At 56.9% G+C, this 21,208-nt stretch overlaps 1 protein-coding gene across 1 annotated transcript; it reads left to right on the forward strand.

The window, feature by feature from the left end:
- Positions 1-932: 932 nt before the first annotated feature.
- BTBD2 (BTB domain containing 2) lies at positions 933-20,969 on the forward strand. Its single transcript, XM_081076520.1, has 9 exons — positions 933-1,324; positions 10,894-11,013; positions 14,253-14,409; positions 15,314-15,419; positions 15,719-15,916; positions 18,051-18,243; positions 18,446-18,533; positions 18,896-19,042; positions 19,918-20,969. Exons 1-9 carry the CDS (start codon positions 951-953, stop codon positions 20,077-20,079), a joined length of 1,545 nt encoding a protein of 514 aa, XP_080932646.1. The 5' UTR covers positions 933-950; the 3' UTR covers positions 20,080-20,969.
- The last annotated feature ends 239 nt before the right edge of the window (positions 20,970-21,208 follow it).

Below are 21,208 nucleotides of genomic sequence, written 5' to 3' on the forward strand. Positions count from 1 at the left end.
GTTGAGTCTTGGATGAAAAGAGCATCCCGTCCCATTCAGCCACAACTTCCTGGCGCCTCAGTTTGACCCCTCTGTACAGTGGGGTCTCCTCCACTGGGCAGGCAGACCATCAGGGCTGGGGGCTAAGGGCTGGGGTCCAGGATCCCAGGCGTGGGGTTTGGACCACTTGAGTCCTCCAAGGCCCAGGACTCAAGGTCTGGGGTGGGGTCTGCATTTGGGATTTGAGGACCTGGGTCAGAGATTGGGCTGTGGGGTCCAGGGAACTGGGTTCAGTGTTTGGGGTTGGGGTCTAATGTGTGAAGTCTGGAATCTGGTGTCTGGAGTTTGGAATCTGGAGCCAGGGCTCTGAGGCCTGAGGTCTGGAATGTAGGATCTGATGTCTGGGTTATGGAGGCCGGGGTGCAGACTGGGATCTGAGGTTTGGGGCCCCTGGGTCTGAGGATCTAGGATCTGGGTCTGGTGATCCGGGATCTAAGGTCCAGTGTCTAGAGCCTAGGTCTGAAGTACCGGGTCTGGGATCTGGGATCTGATGTCTGGAGCCTGCGTCTGAGGATTTAGGATCTGGGGTCCAAGGTCTGGGGTCCAGGATTCTGGATCCGAGGTTTGGAGTCTCTAAAGTCCGCGGTTTGAAGTAGGAGATCTAGCATGCTGGGTCCCAGATCTGAGGTCTGAGGTCTGTGATCTGGGGCCCGGGGTCCATGGTCTGCCCCGCGCCCTTCCCCTCGTCCCTTCTTCCATCCTCCCTCCCTCTCTCCTCTCCCGCCGCGCAGCCCCTAGTTCCGTCCGCCCCGTTCCCCTCCCCTGTCTCCCCTCGCCTGTCCTCTCGCCCCGCCCCTCCCTCGCCCCGCCCCTCCCTCGCCCCGCCCTCCTCCCTCGCCCCGCCCCTCCCCTCCCCGTCAGCCCCGCCCGCTGCGCCCGCCCCGCCCGCCCCGCGGCGCCGCACCGACAAGATGGCGGCGGGTGGGAGCGGCGGCCGCGCATCGTGCCCGCCGGCGGTCGGTGCGGGCGCGGGGGGCGGCCCGGGTCCCAGTGCCAACGCCGCCCCCGCCCCCGGCAACGCGGCTGCGGCCGCCGGCCCGGTCCCCGCCGCCCCCGGGACGTCCTCTCCGGGCTCAGGGCCCGGCGCACAGGCCGCACCGGGAGGGGAGCGGGCGGCCGAGGAGCCGGGGGCGGCGGCGCTGCTGCGCGAGCCCGTGTACAACTGGCAGGCCACCAAGCCCACGGTGCAGGAGCGCTTCGCCTTCCTCTTCAACAACGAGGTGCTGTGCGACGTGCACTTCCTGGTGGGCAAGGGGCTCGGCGCGCAGCGCATCCCGGCGCACAGGTGGGCCGCGCCCGCTCCCGGGCCCCCGGGCTCCGGGACCCCATCCCCCGGACCCGCCATCCCTGGACCCCCTCCCCGGGGACCCCTCCGTCCCGGTACCCGCCATCCCGTTATCTGCAGCCCTCGGACCCTCCAGTACCCCAGGGCACCCCCTTCCCCAGGCCCCATTATCCCCGGGCCCTGTGATCCTCCTGGAGCCCCATCCATCCCGCAGCCCCCAGATACTAGCCATTCCCTGGCCCCTCGACCCCCGTCCGTCCACCGCCATCGGACACCCTCCCCCCCGCCACTCTTGCCAGAATCTCCAGGCCCTGCGAACCACCCTGGGCCCTGCCATCCTGCCCCAATGACCTCCTGCACTAAGTAACCCATGCTCTCCAGGCGTGCATGACCCCCACATCCCCACCAGACTCCTGCCTCACAAACCCAGGACTCCCCAGACTCACGAACCACATAGCCCCCAGCCCCCTGACTCCCCAGCCCCCTGACTCCCCAGCCCCCCGAACCCGCAGTCCCCAGAACCCACAGCCCACTGACCCTCCTCCAACCTTCTCACCCTCCTGCCCCTCCCCAGTCCTTGACACTCCCCACCCTCCTAACCCCCAGGCTTCCTCTCCGAGAAAGGGGGCACTGTTGCTCCAGGCCCCGTCCCTCTGCCAGTTTCTAGGGTGCAGCCCCAGACTCCTGGGCTGGGTGAGTTATTATCACACACCAGCCTGCCCACTCCCTGACCCTGCTCCCCGTTGCACCCCAGGGACCTTGGTGGGGAAGGCTCGCTGGGGGCTCCACCCTGGAAGGGGAGGGGGCGTTCTTGGCTCTGCTTGGAGTGTCCCCCAACCTGCTGTGAGGGTCCTCCCGCCTCTCCGGCGTGAGGCCTTTAACCTGTGTCTTTGACAGTCTTTGTGGCTTTTTCTTGGTTATTTATGTACAATTGCGTCTGGCTTCCTGTCCGCAGAAGGTTCCAGGCCTGTGGTTGGTTCCCCAGGACCTCCCCTGACTCCTCCCTCCCCGGTGTGTGTGCAGCCCTGTCCCCGGTCACCCATGGGGGCCACCTTCCTAAGCTTGGAGTAGGGGGCTGGTCCGTTTGCCACCTACCAGTGCCTCCTGAACCGCTGGCCTCCCTCACCCCTCCCGTTCTTAAACGCTGCTCAGGCCAGTCTGGGCTCTCCTGCCCACAGGACCCCTGACTGGAGCCCTCTCTGGGAGGTGGATGCGACTGGAAACCCCACCCAGTGAGGGAACGTCAGGGTTTCTACTTGAGGGGTGCAGGGGAGTTGGTGGGGGCCTCCCTGGATGCCGGCTGACCTTGAGATACATACTCGATCATGCTTCAAGGTCCATGGGCTGGTGGCAAAGTGGGGATGAGAAAGGTGGATGTGAGCATCCCCGGAGAGAAGCAGAAGAGGGGCCTGGCTCCCGTGAGAGGTGGAGGTTAAGTGAGGAAGGATGGATGTGACATTTAGTGAGAATTTCTGAGTGCAGGAGGGAGATAGGGCCCGGGATAATGACAGGGCTGACCTGCTCCCGACGGACACCTCTGAGCAAGTGGCACTGAGCAGAGCAGGGGAAGGGGAGGAGAGTGCAGGGGTGTGAGGCCTGGAGAGCAGAGAGGTGGGCAGCTGGGAGCCACAGCGAGGCCAGAGCAGAGGGAGCACAGTGACCTTTTCTGCTTTGAGGGCTGGAATGGGCCACAGACGCCACGGGAGGTGATGGGCTTAGTGGGGGCCGCAGGATTGGGAAGCAGAGGGTCCAGCTTCTCTGTGATGTGGTGAGGAGGTAGCTTGGCAGGTGAGGGAAAATGGGACGAGGCGGGAGTTCCTGCACTCCTGGCTTGAGCATCCCAGGGGAGGACAGGCATGGAAGTACATGCTGTATGGCAGAGGCTGAGACACCCCAGAGATGGCTGGAAACAGTATGACCCAGGGGGTCCGTACTGATGGGGGTGTGTGGGGTAGCCTGGGGGCAGCGTGTGGACAAAAGGGCGCTTAGGAATGGCAGCAAGGAGCCACCCCAAAATGGGGCATGGGGTGCAGCCTTTTCCTGGTGTGGGGCTGCATGCCTGCACCTCAACATTCACCATCAGACTGGCCCACCTCTTGTGTTTGTAGGTCCATGAGTCCCATGTCCCCTGATGGCGCTCTGCCTGGTTCCCTTGGCACACCTCGCAGGTCCCTGCACCCATCAGTTGTCTCCCTGTGTGCTTAATGTCCAGAGGGTGTCTGGGGCCAGGCCGATGGCACTTTTCTTGTCCCATTTCCCTGGTGTTGATGCCCTACTCTGGATCCCCCAATAGAAGGTTCAAATTCTTTTTATTTTTAGCCTTTGGGTTATTATTTCATATGAATTGTGAAAAATTTACCTGCAATGGTCAGGTGGATGGCTGCCCAGTGAGTGACCCTGGGTTTGCTGTGTCTCAGTTTCCCTACCTGTGAACTGGGACGTACCACTCAGATGCCTCTGTCCTGGGGCTGCTGGGAAGATCGACTCCATGACCCAGGGCTCCTCTAGAGGACCAGGAGCTTAAAGATGGGGACATAAGCCAAGGCAGAGTTAATGTCCCAGAGGCCACGCGTGATAGAGAGTAAAGATTGAACATGTGCGAGTGGTGGAAAAGAGTGGTCTGGAGAGTTCCTGCTTCTACCGCGTTTCCCCGAAAATCAGACCTAGCCGGACAATCAGCTCTAATGTGTCTTCTGGAGCAAAAATTCATATAAGACCTGGTATCATATCATATCATATCATATCTCATCTCATCTCATCATCATCAATCATATCATCAATCATATCGTATAAGACCCGACCTTATAGTATAGTAAAATAAGACCGGGTCTTATATTAATTTTTGTACCAAAAGATGCATTAGAGCTGATTGTCTGGCTAGGTCTTATTTTCGGGGAAACACGGTATGTGTGACACCCCTACCTGGACCTTGTTCTCACCGCCTTCTGGGAGGCTGGATTTGAGGACTCCATGTAAAGAGTAGGATGGAAAGTAGCCCCCTTCTCAGCCAGGTGGTCAAGGTCAATCTCAGGGTGATGTGTATATGTCGGGGACCTCTGACGAGAAGGTATCTCACCTGGGTGTCCTCTTCCCCAAAATCTATATAGTGTATAGTGTATAGTGGTGTATAGTGGTGTATAGTGGGTTGAATGGTGTCCCCCCAAAGATACTAGACTGGTGCACAAGTAATTGCAGTTTTTGCAATTATTTTTAATCTTTTAAACCGCAATTACTTATGCACCAACCTAATATGTTTCCATCCTAATCCCCAGAACCTGTGATTGGCACTTTATTTGGGAAAAGGGACTTTGCAGCTGTGATTAAAGTTAAGGGTCTCAACATGAGATCATTCTGGATTATCCAGGTAGGCCCTAAACCCAATGACAACTGTCCTCATGAGGACAACTGTCCACACAGAGGAGAGACAGAGAAGACGGCCATGTGATGGCAGAGGCAGACATGGGGCGATGTGGTCCTCAGCCCAGGGATGCTGGAGCCGCCAGCAGCTGGAGGAGACGGGAAAGACCCTCAAGGGAGAGCGTGGCCCTACAACACCTTGAGTTTGGACGTCTGGCCTCCTGCGTGTAAGAAGATAGATTTCCGTTGTTTCAAGTCACCTGGTTTGCCAACACTTTGGATAGCAGCCCCAGGAGACCAGTTTGTCCTGTTTAATCACGAGAAAATCCCCAACAAACACGGATCGGAGACCTGCTGGACCCTGGCCAGTGCTCCTAAGACTGCCCAGGACAGGACAATCAGAGAAAGGTGGAGGAGCTGTCGCAGCCCAAGATGCCTAAGGGACGATGAGAAGCCTCGTGGGGTCCTGGATGGGGCCCTGGGGCAGAAAGAGGACATTTGGGCCAGAATGGTTACATGAGAACAACGCCTGAGGTTGATTGAAAAGCAGAGTGAGGTTGAGGCTTGTGCTGATTTCAAGGTGTGGTCTGAAGCCACAGCTCCCAGGGCCAGGCTTGGGGTGGTCACTGCTGGGGCTCAGAGTGACCCGTGAACTTGGTGCAGGATGAAGTGGGGCATGGGACCCCAGAACATAGGTTGGCATTTTTGACAGTGAAAAGGGCTGTCCCTGGCTAAGCTCCCATCCCAGCTCCTGCTACGCTTAGCTTTGCAGTCCCCACTCTTCTTTTTTCCCCACACCTTTTTCTTTCTAACTTTCTAGCGCCCAACGTTGATATTATGTTGTCATTGGCTTTGCCTATCTTGTTCTGTCCCGCACCCCAAATGCCCAGGAGAATGCCCAGCATACACGTCAGCCAGCAGGCTGGAATCTAATGTGTGTCTTCTTTCTCAGGTTCGCTGTGAGCAAACAGCGAATGTCTTTTTGGCATTTTCGTTGGTGTACAAATCGGGTGGCCCCACACAATTAACATCTCAGATGACTGTCTTCACTCTCTCTTGGAAAATGTCGCCATGCTGAGAGTCTAGAATGTGGAGTAGTCTGTGTTTGGGGTCTCTTCTGTGGCATCGACCTGTTTGTGTGGTTTTAGTCTGGTGACGTCTTTTTATGATGATGGTGGCTCTGTGGTGTGTTTTGAGAATTGCTGAGGAAGTTGCTCCCAATTTTATTCTGCTTTAAGACTATTTCAGTTGGTCTAACACATTGAGTCTTCTAGAATCACCCATCCGTCTGTGCCTCCACCCAACAGCCATTGAAACATGGTGCGAACAGAAAAACATCTCTTTCCCTGTGGAACTTACATTCTAGCACAGCAGCACCACGCATATGTAAAGAGCCACATAATAAATATTTCCTTTGTTCCAACTGCTTAATTCTGTCTTGCAGCACAAAAAACAGTGACATAAATGAACGAGTATGGCTGTGTTCTAATAAAACTTGATTTACAAAGCAAGTGGCGGACTGGATTGGGTCCCAGGGCCGAGTTTGCTACTCTGCTCGCTCTAGTGGTTCCTTATGCTCTTTGGCATCAATTTCTTACGCGGGAAAGGAATTTAGTGGGGAATTGGTCTTCCCAGAGATGCCTGGTTGAGGAGAAATGGCAATTTAGAATATATCTGGAAACATGAGATCTCTATCCACTTATGTATTCAGGGCATTTTTCAGCATCCTTACAAAAGTTTTGTAGTTTTCTTCATTGTATAGCTCTTGCACGTTTATTTCTGAGTTTTCGCTCAGGTATTTTTTTGTTTTTCTCTGTTGTATTTTTCTAGCTGGGAAGCTATAGATTTGGGGACATATTTATTTTATGTTATTTGAACAATTTCTTCCTGAACACTTAGTATTCATAATTGTTCATCTCATCTGTTTGGCCCCATGCAGTAGACTTTTCTGTGAAGATGGGAATGTTCTAGATCTATGCTGTCCTCTACTAGTCACATGTGGCTACGGAGCACTTAATAAGTGGCCATCACAACCGAGGACTTGAACCTTTTATTTACTTGAATTTTAATTTAGACTTAAATAGCCCTGTGTGGCCAGTAGCAACCATCTTGGACAGTGCAGGCTTGGAAATTTTTTTTTTTTTAAGGAGGGCACAGCTCACAGTGGCCCATGTGGGGATTGAACCCGCAACCTTGGTGTTATCAGCACCACGCTCTAGACCAACTGAGCTAACTGGCCACCCCTGGGCTTGGGATTTTAAATTAGAGAATTGTACAGGCAGATCTTTTCTCTTACTCTCTCATATTCCTGCATTATTTTTTTCTGTTCTTACTGCATTTCTGATCCCCAGGGCATTGCTCCACAACGGGTGAGAGCACGCAGCCTTGGTGCTTTTCACAGTTACGTGTGACCATTGAGATTGGTTTCCCTCAAAGTCTCTTCCACAAGGTACAGAACCTTCTGTCCATCCCTCGTTTATTCAGAATTTTCAGGAAGGGTGAGTGTGGGGATATCAAGCGCTTTCGCTGGATTTAGTCTTGTTTCATGTGATGACTGGGTGGAGAGTTTATGTAGTTGTCAACCGTCATAGCCCAGTTTTAGAGCACAACCGTCACCCCAAAAGGACCCCGCTCCCACCCCGAACCCCAGGCAACCACTGGTCTGTCTGCTTTCAGTCTCTCTAGTTTTGCTGTTTTTAGAAATTTCATGTAATTGGAATGATTTAGTACTGGTTGTCTCTGGGTTCTTTAACGTAAATTCTTAGAGGCTCATTCTCGGCATCTCAGGAGCTCGTTTCTTTTCGGTGCTGAAGTAGAAGTCCTTTTTCCTGCCAAACGCCCCTTGTAGACAGACCCCGGTTTGTCCGTTCACCAGCAATGGGGATGCGGGTCTCCAGTGTTTCACTGCAGGAATAATGCTTCCCTGGGCAGGCGGGCACACCGTGTGGCGGTGTGCTTCCTTCTCTTGGGTAAATGCCAAGGAGTGGGACAGACGCATTACAGCCTAAGTCTGTTTTGTTTCACTTCTTTTTAAATTGGGGAATATTGGGGAGCAGTGTGTTTCTCCAGGGCCCATATCAGCTCCAAGTCGTTGTCCTCTAGTTGTGGAGGGCGCAGCTCAGCTCCAAGTCCAGTCGCCGTTTTCAATCTTAGTTGCAGGGGGCTCAGCCCACCATCCCATGCGGGAATTGAACCAGCAACCTTGTTGAGAGCTCGTGCTCTAACCAACTGAGCCATCCAGCCACTGCTTCAGCAGCTCAGTAGCAGCTCGTTGTCTTCAATCTAGTTGTGGAGGGCGCAGCTCACTGGCCCATGTGGGAATCGAACCAGCAATCCTGTTGTTCAGAGCTCGTGCTCTAACCGTCCGGCTGACCCAACAGCATAAGTCTTACATGTGACATGGTGAGAAACCGTCCCCCAGGCCCCTGTGGAGCCTCAGGCCTCGTAGATGAGTTGGACTGCTCCCCTTTCTCTTATTTCCCAGAGGAATGTGGGTGCAGTGGTGTTATTTCTACTGAAATGTACGTGAGAACCCCGCTGTGGGGCCACCTAGGGCTGGGCTTCTCTTTGGCGGAAGATCTAATTGTCTTAATTTGTCGGCATGAAGTTGTCTTACGACTTTATCTTCTTTAGAGTCTGCAGTGAAGTCCCCTCTTTCCTGATCTTGCTAACTGCTGTCCTTTCTCTCTTTCTTGGTTGGTCTGGCTGAAGTTTTAGCAACTGATTGTTTTCTTTTCCCCAAAGAGTAGCAATTTTGGTTTCATTGGTTTTCTGTTTCCCCATTCCCAATTTCCTTAATTCCTGCTCCTACTTTCATTATTTCCGTCTTTCTTCGGGTTTGCTTTCCCATTCATTCTCTAGACTGTGGAGGTAGAAGCTAACCTTGCTGACTTTGGGTCTTTATTTGATAGGTACGAGGTGTTTACCCCTGAGCACTGTTGGCTGCCTTTCTCACTTTGGGATGTGTCTTATCTTCATTTTCTAATGTCCCTGTGTTCCTTCTGTGACCCTTGGGTTACTTGGAAGTGAGTCACTTCCATTTCCAAGTGTTTGGGGATTTCTCTTCACATTTTGACCTTTGGGATCCCACTGCTGGTTGTGTGTGGACGTTTGTTTTGTGGGGCAGACAGCGAGGCGTGCAGTTGCTGGGTCAGATGGCCGCTCGTGGCTGACTGTCTGCGGTACCACCTGCCTCCGCAGGGGCTCCCACAGCCGCACACGAGGGCTCTGGTTTCCATGTCCTCATCAGCTCTTGTCATTGTCCTTATTTTTAATTCTAGCCATCCTAGTGGGTGAGGTGGTGCCTCGCTGTGGTTTTGATTTGCATTTATTGTTATGTTTTTGGGGAAAGAGGGTAGGAGACACATGACGGGGAGGCCCTCAGCGTGGGGCTGGGGCCTGTGGTTGGCCGGAGGCAGGAACAAGCAAGGTGCCGAGGGAGCGGGCTTGCTGGCCAGAACATGAAGGCCCTGAGGGGCGGTGGGCAGGGCCCGCGTGGAGGAGCCTCGGGGACCGGACGTAACCGCCTCGAAGCCTGCGGTCTTTCCAGGACCTGGGATCTGTCCTCACATCTGCCCCCGAGGGCGTGTGAGGCCCCTGACCGTCCAGTGTTGGGCGTCTCTGCACAAACACAGGCCAGGCCCAGATGAGTGGGCAAACCACAAGGATTGGTGCTGTCAGCTCTGGGGCCAGAAGCCCATGCCCAAGGTGTCGTAGGGCCGCGCTCCCTCCGTAGGAACGACCTCAGGGGAGGGTCCTTCCTGCCCATTCCCGCCTCTGGGGGCTCCAGCGTTCCTGGGCTTGTGGTCTCACCATCCCAGTCTCTGCCTCCGTCGTCACATGGCCTCTCCCTGTGTGTCTGTGCCCACATTTCCCTCATAAGGTCACTAGTCATTGGATCAGGGCCACCCCACTCCAGTGTGACCTCATTCTAACTAATTATACCTACAAAGACCCGATTTCCGGATGAGGTCCCCTTCTGACCTTCCGTACATGTACATTTTAGGGCACACTGTTCATCCCACTGCACTTGGTTTCCCATCTGGCCATCTGTCTTCAGTCTGGCCCTCAGGGTGGGGTCGAGTCCTGGACTGGCTGTGGACAGAAAAAGGCCTGGCAGGGCCAGGGGACAAGCGCCTCATGACGGGGGAGGATGTGGGGACTGGGGAGAGACAGGGCTTCTCCCTGGGGCGTCGGGGGAGGCCCAGCCTGGGGTCTGCTGGGGGCTGTGGGAAGGGCGCCCCAGGCACTGGGCAGAGGCCAGGAGCTGCGGGGTGGGGCTGGCTCCGTCCCACCTGCCCCTGTCTGCTGACTCTGAAGTAGGCGGCTGTTCAGAGCTGTGATTGTCACAGAGGGGATTCCAGGAGGGGTTACAGGGGATACAGGGGCCGCGCAGACCCGCAGGCGTGCTGCGGGGCTATGGCTCCTGAGTCCTCTGCCCCCCCCCGCGGGAGGACGTCACGTCACGGGGTGGGCCTGGAGGACTGAGCCTGGACCGCACAGAGTGGGCGGCCCTGTCCTGAGTGCAGACGCCATGGAGTGCCCTACAATCCTACCGGCCCCCACGGGCAGGGCCAGCAGGAGGGTTCACAGCTGGCTGGAGGGAAGGCTGGGGGCTCCTCACCCACTGGGCCTTCCTGCCCCTAGTTGAAGGAGACACGGGCAGGTGGCCCTGAGTGGGTGAGTCATTCCTGGCGGAACCCACAGGTCTTCTCACGGCCACTGCCTCCTAATGTTCCCCTGTGCTAATGCCGTTCCCTTACCCTTGACACCCTTCCCCGCAGACTCAGCCTGGCTCAGCTGTCCCTGTCAGACCTCCCCTGCCCCTTGCTCCCCTTACAGCCCTGCGTTCTCCTTCCTACCCCACGGTCAGGCTGGCTGTGCATTTGACCTGTGTCTGCTCCCCGCCAAGAAGGTGGGGGGCCCAGTGCCCCAAGCCTGAGCACAGGGCAGGTGTTGCAGAGCCAGCACGTGAGCAAATGAATGAGTGAGTGAGTGAGTGGATGGCTGGATGGACGGACATGCTCTGGGCACGGTGTGAGGGGGCAGCTGGCAGAGAAGCTGCCTTTGCAGTGCCTCCCAGGCTTTCCGGTGGGGGAATTGACGTTGGGGACACTCACTTTACACATATTCCCCCCTTCCCCCAGCCCCAGGCTCGGTGACGGGGACAGGCAGGGCCACGCAGAAGGTAACCAGGTCTTCTCTTCCGCCAGGTTTGTGCTGGCTGTGGGCAGCGCTGTTTTCGACGCCATGTTCAATGGGGGCATGGCCACCACGTCCACCGAGATCGAGCTGCCCGATGTGGAGCCAGCCGCCTTCCTGGCACTGCTCAAGTAAGACCTTCTGGGGCCTCACCACCGAGGGGCGGGATGGACGCCTGATGGTTTAACACATCGGAAAACCGATGGGACTTGGAGAAAATAGAGACCCTGGTGACGTTGCCTCCAGAGCCCTGGCTCCCTGGAAGTTTCTAGAACTTGCTTCCACAGTGAGGGGAGTCTCTGGGAGCCCCCACCCCATTTTAATTTTTGTGGTTTTAATAGAGATGTACTTCATATACCATGCAATTTAGTCAAAGTGTACAATTTAGTGGGTTTTAGTATATTCATAGATATGTTCAACCACTGCCTCTATCTAATTCCAGAAGCTTCCATCACCCAGGAAAGGAGACCCCGTCCCCATCCCCCTCCCCAGCTTCCAACAACCACTAACCCCCTTTGTGTGTCTGTGGATGTGCCTGTTTTGGACATTTCACGTAAATGGAATCACACACCATGTGGACTTTTATGTCTGGCTTGTCTCACTGAGCGTCATTTTCAAGGTCATCCACGTTGTATGTCGTGTGTATATGAACCCCTCATTTTGATCCTTTGTAGTCGACAAAGTTAAAGAAGTAGCATAAAGGAAGGATTTTATATGCCACCTTTATTTTTTCCTTTTAAGTTTCAGAATTTTTTCTCAAGTACAATGAACGCCTGGGAATGGGGGTTGTCACACAGTTGTAGGAAATGGAGCCAACTTGGATGAGAGGGGAGGAGAGGCAAAGCTTGGGCGGCGACCACGGGCAGTGGCTTCAGGTAGAGGCCGAGGTCCTGGCTGCCCAGAGGGGTGAGCTCTCGAGAATGTCCGTACCATCTCCTTGCCCAGATGGCTCCCAGGAACACTGGGTGTAAATTGTCATAGGTAACTTTAAAGATTATTCCAAACAGTGAAAACATCTTTTTAAAAACACTTTTATTTATTTAAGTGTGTCCTGCCAGGACCCATCAGCTCCAAGTCAAGGAGTTGTTTCAATCTAGTTGTGGAGGGCGCAGCTCACAGTGGCCCATGTGGGTATTGAACCAACTGAGCTAGCCAGCCACCCCAAAAACATCTTTTTCAATGCAGTTTATTTTTTCCCTCCTGGTGATCAAAATGGCACAGGCTGTCACACACACAAAGTTGATACGAAGAAGCACAAAGAACAAAGTGGGGTAACCCTGTGCTCCCTTCTCAGACAGCCAGGACACCACCTTGCTGGCCCCTCCTGGCTCATGTTCCGTGTGTGTAATGTGTCACAGCTGCCCTTCCATCCCACTGTGTCCTCACCCCCTTTTCTCACTGGTGTCCACAGTGTGTTGTTGGGTACAATTTTGTTCTAGTTGGTTCCATCTGTGGATGCCCCGTAACCCTTGACTGTGTTGGGTCCTGTGGCTGTCCCCAGTGTCCTCCAGGTCACAACAGCACTCAGGAACAAGCTCCTTTATCCATGTCTTTGTGCCTTCTCAAATAGTTCCCTCAGCCCAGGCCCAGAGGGTGGGTGGACGCTTCTCGGCTGGGCGACTGGTGGGCTCTCTCCGTTATGGCCATTGTGACTACAGAAGCAGTCGGGATAGTTTGTAAACTATGGGTGGAGCTGTGTGCCAATACAACTTTATTTACAAAAACAGGTGATGAAACCACAAGTAGATGTCACTTTACACTTCACAGTAGAATGGCAGTTATAAAATTTTTTTAAAAAAAGAAAAATGACAAGAGTTGACAAGGACATAGAGAAATTGGGACCTTTGTGCACGGCGGGGGGGGGAAGTGAAATGGGGTGGCTGCTGTGGGATGGCGATTCCTGAAGTATTTAAACACAGAGTTGCCATATGACCCAGCAGTCCCACTGCTGTGTGTACACACGAAGCACTGAGAGCAGGAACTTGAACAGATACCTGCACACCCGTGTCCACAGCAGCACGACTCACCGCGGCCAAAAGGAGGACGGGGGCAGATGCTTGATCAACAAGGGTGGGCCGTCCACACACTGGAATATTACTCGGCCTAGGAAATAAAGGACAGTCTGATACGCTACAGCGTGGACGGACCCTGAGGACATGATGCTCAGTGACATCAGCCAGACGCAGAAGGACAAATACTGTGTGATTCCCCTTATGTGAGGCCCCCAGAGGAGTCAGATTCATAGAGACCGGAAGTAGATGGTGGTGCCAGGGGCTGGGGGAGGGCAGGGGAGTTGGTGTTTAATGGGGACAGAGTGTCAGTCTGGGAAGATGGAAAGTTCTAGAGATGGATGGTGGGGACGGCTGCACAGAAGTGTGAATGTGCTTAATGCCCCTGAGCTGTGCACTTAAAACTGGCTAAGGTGATCAAGTTCATGTTATGTGTATTTTACCATAATTAAAAAAATAAAATGATGTCAATTTAAAAAATCAAAAACAGGTGGCAGGCTGCAGTTTGCCAAACCTTGCCTTAGGTTGAACTTTGTCTCTGCCTTTTGATAAATATGCTGATGTGCCCTCCTGAGATGGTTGACACCGTCACCCTTCATGTGTGACCCCTGTCGCTCTGCGTGTAATCGGGCCTGTCCTCATTACAGGGTCCCCCCCACCCCCGCACTGCTGACGTCAGGTGGGTCATGGTGGGGTGTCCAGCAGGGTCCCAGGGTCTCCCTGGCCTCAGGGACTCCAGCTACTGGGCTGTATTTGGGCTCCTGGCCCACGCTGGGGCCTGGACTCAGGAGGGGGCACCCCTTTCCTGGCCTATTCGGTTCTGCACCCCCATCCATGCAAAAGGTCTCTGATATCTCCATGGCCTCACCATTTTCTTTTTTTATGACCCCCAACTTCTGACCCCCATTTAGAGTCCAGCGATGGCAGTGGTCAGTGCCCATGAGCGTTCCGTGATTTAGGCTGGCATTTCCAGGCCCGTGATTTGCCCAAACATCATTGAGCTTTGCCGTCAGGCCTGCTGTGCAGGTCCAGAGGTGTAGAAACGTCCCGTCTCCCCAGCAAACCCATGATGGCCTTCAGCCTTTGTGCCTGGGAAAGGAGAAGGCCTGCGCAGTAGATGTGTTTCCCGTGTTGGAAAGTGGATGGTTTAGCCTCGTGGGTTTTCACTGGTAATAGCCTTTGCTGGATCCTGTCTGCAGGTCGGAGAACAACAGGCGCTGGTTTTGGAAGGTTCCTCAGGCCGGCCCGTGGGGTGGGGACTGGTGTGAGTTCCTGCTGGGGGTCTGATGGTCCCAGTGGCGCCGCAGCAGGCTGGGTGGCCCTTGCCTCATGGCCGCTGGCCTCCCCACCGCCCCCTCCAGGTTCCTCTACTCGGATGAGGTTCAGATTGGGCCCGAGACGGTCATGACCACGCTGTACACCGCCAAGAAGTATGCGGTGCCCGCGCTTGAGGCCCACTGTGTGGAGTTCCTGAAGAAGAACCTGCGCGCAGACAATGCGTTCATGCTGCTGACACAGGTATGGGGACGGGCAAGGATGCGGGGGACCGGGTGAGGGCGCAGCATACGGTGGGGGTGGGGGACTCGGGGTGGAGGCTCTAGTGGGCAGGGCAGGTAAAGGCAGGGCTGGGCAGACAAGTGGAGACGCAGATGGGCAGGCGCTAGTGAGCGCGGGAGGCGGGAGCAGGTGCATGCGGGGAATTTTTTGGGTTTTTGACTCCCCTTAAATTTTGTGCTGGGGAGAGTGCTCCCCATCCCTGTGCCCGCCCCGCATGGTGGCCCCCCTGAGTTTTCTGGGTGAGTTTCTAGGCCTCCTTGGCACCTAGTCGCTGGCTCAGGTGTGGGGAGAAAGGTTTGTCTTTGTTTCTTTGAGACGGTCCCTTTCAGGCTCTGTGTGGTCAGCCGGGTTGTGGTGGGGCTGGTGGGGCTGTGAATACCGGGAGGCTGGGAAGATACCTGGGCACAAATAGGCATGGGGGGGCGCCCTCTCCTGGATGGGTCACAGCTACCTCCAGACGGGTTGGATTTGCAAACCCTTTGCTCGGATGAGACATGGGCCTCGGGCCCTGACCCACCTTCAGAGTTGCTCTGAAGGGCCAGAGCTGCCCCCAGCCATCTGCTGAGAGCTGTGGTCATGTGGGGTGTCCTAGCCAGGCCCTGGGCACTGTGGAGGCCAAGGGGTTATGGGTCTTGCCTGCCTCCAGCTCCTGGGCAGAATGAATGAGAATCTTCTCCCCTCCACTGGAGCCCGTCCTTCCTTCACCAGACTCCACCCCAGTCTCTGAACTTGGGGAAAAGCTCACTGGCCCCTTGGGCTGACACTTTGCAGGCCCCAAGACTTGAAATTTGTGACAGGTTTTGAACCAGGGGATGCATGTTGGGTCCTGTCTCGGGGCTCGATGATGACGCACTGTCTCTTGCAGGCCCGGCTTTTCGATGAGCCACAGCTTGCCAGCCTGTGCCTGGAGAACATCGACAAAAACACGGCCGACGCCATCACCGCAGAGGGCTTCACGGATATCGACCTGGGTAAGGCTGGCGGGGTTCCTGGAGGGGTCACCTCGTGTCCTGGGGCCCCGTCATCCTCAAGCAGGGTGGGCACCCTCCTCCTGCACAGGCAGTGATCTGTGTTTTTGGCCTTGCTGGCCACAGGGCTTCTGCCAGGTCCACCCCACTGTGCAGCCGTTGGTGACAGGATGGTGGACGGGTGTGGCCACGAGCTGGTGAACCTCACTGGCCAGCACAGGCAGAGACCGTGCACAGTGTGCCGACAGCCCCTGGCTGAGACCACAGTGTCCACGTTGACGCGGCTTCCCTGTACTCCACAGACACGCTGGTGGCTGTCCTAGAGCGGGACACGCTGGGCATCCGCGAGGTGCGCCTGTTCAATGCCGTTGTCCGCTGGTCCGAGGCCGAGTGTCAGCGGCAGCAGCTGCAGGTGACGCCTGAGAACAAGCGGAAGGTCCTGGGCAAGGCGCTGGCCCTCATCCGCTTCCCGCTGATGACCATCGAGGAGTTTGCTGCAGGTAACGGTCGGGGGGGCCGCAGGGCCTCTCTGGAGGAGTGTGACACCCGGGGACCCTGTGTGTGACTCAGTCGCGTGTCCCAGTGGGTCTGGCGCTGGCCATGTGTTGGCCTGAGAGTCCCTGCCAGGAACACAAGTATGCTCCTCTCTACTGATGACACTCGCCATGTTGACAGGAAGCTCGGACTGTGCACAAAGGTATAAAGATGGAACTGCCCACAGATGCCGTCTGTGCGTCCCGCATCTCGTTTCCTTTCCTCCGTGTGTCCCATGTCCACATGCATGTGTATGAATGTACTCGCCACTGAGGGTCCCCGTCCTGGGTTCACATCCTGGGGGCTGGGCTCCGGCTTCAGTGCCCTTGACGAGCCCGTGAAGGGGTGGGAAGGGGCTGGCATTGTGGGGACCCTGCCTGGGGTCCAGGCTATGCCTCCTGCCCCATGTGGACGCCCAAGTCCTGGGGCCATTTGGGCAGCAGTGGCCGACTTGGAACCCTTTCCCCTGGGGCTGCGCTGCCTCCTCGGCCCGGGAGTCAGATAGGCCCGGAAGGTTCTGGGTGGGGCTCTGGGCACACCCGCCGTCCTGTCTGTCCTGGGTTCACGCTGCCCTGCTCTTGCCTGGGCTCAGGGTCACCAGATTTAGCAACAACAGCAAACAAATAATTGAGCGTAAATGTCTCCCGCACACCAGCTGGGACAGACTTACCCTGTAGGTGTCCTGTTGATCTGCCAATCAGATTGGACCAGCTCAGTGTTACATCAGTGCTGAGGGCATGCTTCAGAGAATGTCTGCACCCTAGGAGTCACGGGGCTGCCTCACTCTGGGGGGGGCCGTCCTGGCCACTGTGCGGTGATGAGCCACATCAGTGCTCCCCATGCCAGGAACATGCCAGTTGTGACAACCAGAGATGTCCCCAGACATGGCCCAGGGTCCCCTGGGGGGCCAGAATCCCCGGGGGGAGACCCCTGGGTACAGCATTGGACCATCCTGTGCTAAGACAGCTGCAGGAGCCTTGTTGGGCCCTCCCTCTCCAGCCTGGCTTTCACCCCCAGAACCGTTCTCCTCACCTGGCTGCCCAGCCCCCACAGAGCCTCCGGCCCCTGTGACACAGCTCATCCGACCCACCTCTGGAAGCACCAGCCCCTCATACCCCTCCCCCCAGCTGGAAAGCTCCCGGCAAGACCGTGTGTATGTCCTGTGGGCCTGTCCCTGTGTGGTGGGTCCCGTGGGGCTTTCGTCCTTGGTCATTGCTCCAGGGCATTCCCTGACTTAGGTTTCATTTCGAAGTACAGTAGAAGTTTGGCACCCCCCCTGAACCCCCCCGCTCTGTGCATCACTGTTGAGGTCTGATGTATTTTTCTTTCTCCATTTTCTATGCAGAGATTAAAAACGACAATGGTCAACATTCTGCATTCAATTTTGTATCTTCCTTATTCACTGAATCCTTACCCGCCTTTGTCCCGTTGTGAGGGCCTCTGTTGATGTGTCGCGCTGGGGCGGCCATGAGTGACGCTGTGGCCCTCTGCGGAAATGGGTTTGCAGTTGGGGAATGAGTCGTTTTTGTGAAGTGTGAGGCCTGTGTCCTGTGTTCTGTCCCCTGGGGGTTTCCCGCTTCCACCCGTGGCCAGCAGCCCCCAGCCCTGCCGGTCCTCTCGTGTGACCTCCATTATTGCTGTCACATGTCTTCATCGGGTCCCCTTCACTGACTGTCTCGGCCTGTTCCCCCTGCTGTGTCAGTGCTGCCTGGCCAAGAGCCCCCAGGCCACTTCCAGCTGGGAGTCATGCCATGGCTGCTGATGGCCACATGCTCCGCCAAGTAGGGGTGGACCTGAGGGGTGGTCCCCAGCGCAGCCAGGAAACCTTGGGCACAATGGGGTATTTTGCCCAATGAGTCAGCGAACCAGCGTCAGCCCCGTCTGTGTGGGACTCCTCTCCAAACGGTGGGGTAGAAGGGCTGCCTGGATCCCTCGCGTTTTGCCGAAAGTCCGTTTTCATCTCAGAGACGCTGCGAACTCAAGATGCCCGCGCACTTTGGCGTCTTCCGTATCTGGGGGGCTCATCCCGCCTTCCCCAGCCCGCCCCTCAGCCTCAGGCCAGACCCCGCCCGGGCCGACCCTCCCATCCTGTGCCCGCAGGGCCCGCGCAGTCGGGCATCCTCGTGGACCGCGAGGTGGTCAGCCTCTTCCTGCACTTCACCGTGAACCCCAAGCCTCGAGTGGACTTCATCGACCGGCCGCGCTGCTGCCTCCGCGGCAAGGAGTGCAGCATCAACCGCTTCCAGCAGGTGGAGAGTCGCTGGGGCTACAGCGGCACGAGTGACCGCATCAGGTGGGCACCGGGGCAGGCCGGGCGCCAGGGCGGGGGGCGCCGGGTGATCGGAGCGAGGCGCAGGCCCGGAAGGGGGCTTCCTGCTGCGGGCTCCCCCAGACCCCAGCACCGGGAAGGGTAGAAGCCCGCGGGCCTTCCTCGCCCGGGTCCTCTCGGCCGGTTGCGGTCTTCCGGAGTACAGCACCTCGCTCCTGTCCATAAGGTTCTCGGTCAACAAACGCATCTTCGTGGTTGGCTTCGGGCTGTACGGCTCCATCCACGGGCCCACGGATTACCAAGTGAACATCCAGGTGCACTGCTACCCTCGTCCTGCCCCCGCTCCCCGCCCCCCAGGACTCAGGCGGTCCCACCCAAGCCCCGCCCCTCCTGTGTTCCGCCTCCCCACCTGCCCCTCCCCTAGGCTCCCCCTCAGATCGCGCCCTCCCCTTCTAGGATCTGCGCCGTGTCACATCCTCTAGTGGAGAGTGTTCTGGAGTCCCTGGGGAGTATGCCTCCCACCCCGCGGGCCTCCTTTGCGGCTCACGGCTGGACGGCGGCGCACTGCCGGCCCGGGGGTGGGGCTCAGCCCGGAGTCAGGCCTCGGGAGGGCCCCGCGGGTGGAGGCAGGGGGCCTGGAGGCCTCAGCTGAGCGAGCCTGGCTCCTGCCTCGCAGATCTTCCACACAGACAGCAACACAGTCCTAGGCCAGAACGACACGGGCTTCAGCTGCGACGGCTCCGCCAGCACCTTCCGGGTCATGTTCAAGGAGCCCGTGGAAGTGTTGCCCAACGTCAACTACACGGCCTGTGCCACACTCAAGGTGTGCCTGGTCCCAACCCCGACCCTCAAGTAAACTCTGATCCCCAAACCATACCCAGAACCCCAACTCTATTCAATGAACCCTACCCAGGACCCCGACCCTGACATCTGACCCTGACTGATTGCTGAACCCCAACTCTGTTCAGTGAAACCTGTGCAGGCCGCTGACTCTGATCCTTGAACCTAGGGTTTCCAGGCGGGAATTCCCGCCCGTTCTCAGGAAATTTTTTTCGTTTTCCCATTCCCAACTCCTGAGAAAAGTTGGTCGGGAAATCAGGAAAATCGACTCCTTGAACCCAGTAATACCCACAATGGGAAATAAACGAACTACACACAGTGTATCTCTTAGACATTTTTCCTATGTATCGCTATGGTTTCCGGGTGGGAATTCCCGCCCTTTCTCGGGAATTTTTTTTGCTTTTCCATTCCTGAATCCTGAGAAAAGTTGGCTGGGAAATTGGGAGAATTGGCTCCTTGAACCCAGGTGGTTGGTAGTATCGGCCGTCACTTTGTGGAGACAATTTATCATGGAGAACAGAAAACAGTTTATAGCTTGGGATTCGGGAACGGGAAAGCGAACGAAATTCCTGAGAACAGGTGGGAATTCCCACCTGAAAACCCTACCTGAACCCACCCAGGACCCGACCCTGACTCTGATGCCCTCTCCAGGACCCAGACTTGAACCCCAACCCACATTCCCTCACTTACCGGCAATGGTATGCGGCAGGGAGGGGTGGCCATCTGCTGTGGCTGTGGAGGGTCTGCCACCTGAGGTTCCCCACAGCAGACACCTTTGGCTGGGGCTCTGCTGCCCTCCACCCAGTTGGGGTCCCAGTCCCGGGGTGTCCTGACCACATTGTGGCCCCAACCCCACAGGGCCCGGACTCCCACTACGGCACCAAAGGCCTGCGCAAGGTGACCCATGAGTCGCCCACGACGGGGGCCAAGACGTGCTTCACCTTCTGCTACGCAGCAGGGAACAACAATGGGACGTCTGTGGAGGACGGCCAGATCCCGGAAGTGATCTTCTACACTTAGGCGCGCCAGCCCCAGCGTGGCCGTGAGGACAGCGGCCCAGACACCTGAGACAAATAAGGCTGCCCCACGTCTCACGCCAGCCCGCCGGGCCCCAGGCAGTGTCCACTCCCACCACGTTTCCAGGCATCTGCACCAGGGCGAGCATGGCTGCCTGTTCAGAGGAGCTGGGAAGTGGCTGGGCAGGTGGGGTTGTGTGACAATCCCTTAGGACTGGGGGCAGGGCTGGCCTGACCCTGCCTGAGCTGAGGTCGGCCAGGTCCCTGGGCCGCCTGACCAGCTGCCTGATGGTGGGTCATGTGGCCATTGTCTCATTTGTGTAACTGCACATGGCAGTGCACCTCGGCTTTCCATGTCTCTGGTAGGAGAGGGTGTGGGGGATACCCCTAGTGTGTTGGTTGGGGTCTTGTGTTCCTTTCATTCTGGTCTGTTCACTGGGGACGCTCAGGCCACCCTGACTTTGGCCCCAGGATGCAGGCCTGAGCCCTGCGTGGTAGGACTGATGGGGGGCTTGTACCCCATCGAGGTCCTGCAGGCTGGCTCCCGCCAGGCCCCACTCAGCCCCTAGACAGGACCCCCCTGGCCCACAGCTAAGGGCGTAGGCCTCAGGCCGTCCGCCTGCGAGGGGCGATGCTGTGGGCCAGCCATGGTGGCCACGTCCCCACTGGCCCATGGGTCTGGAGGGCACTGCCCACCTGTACATACTGTACCCCACCCATCCCAGAGGTGCTGGAGGGTGCAGCCCCTCCCCTGACGCCCTGGTCCTTCCCATGTGTTTCTGCCCCAGTGATTCCTTTTGGAACCTGTGTCCTCCCCGAAGCCATGAAAGGTGTACCCGCCTCACACCACACCCCAAAATGTTTTTTTTTTTTAAATAAAGGAAAACATACCTAACCTGACCTGTGTGCTTCTTCCCGTCAGAGCCGCAGGACCCTGGCGGCTCTGGGACCTGGGGCTGTCCTCTCCACTGCTGTTCCCACCACTGTAAGAGGGGAACCTGGCACTCCTACCTGCATCTGGACTTGCTGTCTCCCAACCCAGGCTCCCACTTGGAGGCATCCACAGTGCACTGGGGACTCTAGGGAGGCTGGGGACCCGCCCTGCCCCTGCAGTGCAGCAGAGGGGGACCTGG

This window comes from Rhinolophus hipposideros (assembly GCF_964194185.1).
Source record: "Rhinolophus hipposideros genome assembly, chromosome: 16".
In the NCBI taxonomy this organism is placed as follows: Eukaryota; Metazoa; Chordata; class Mammalia; order Chiroptera; family Rhinolophidae; genus Rhinolophus; species Rhinolophus hipposideros.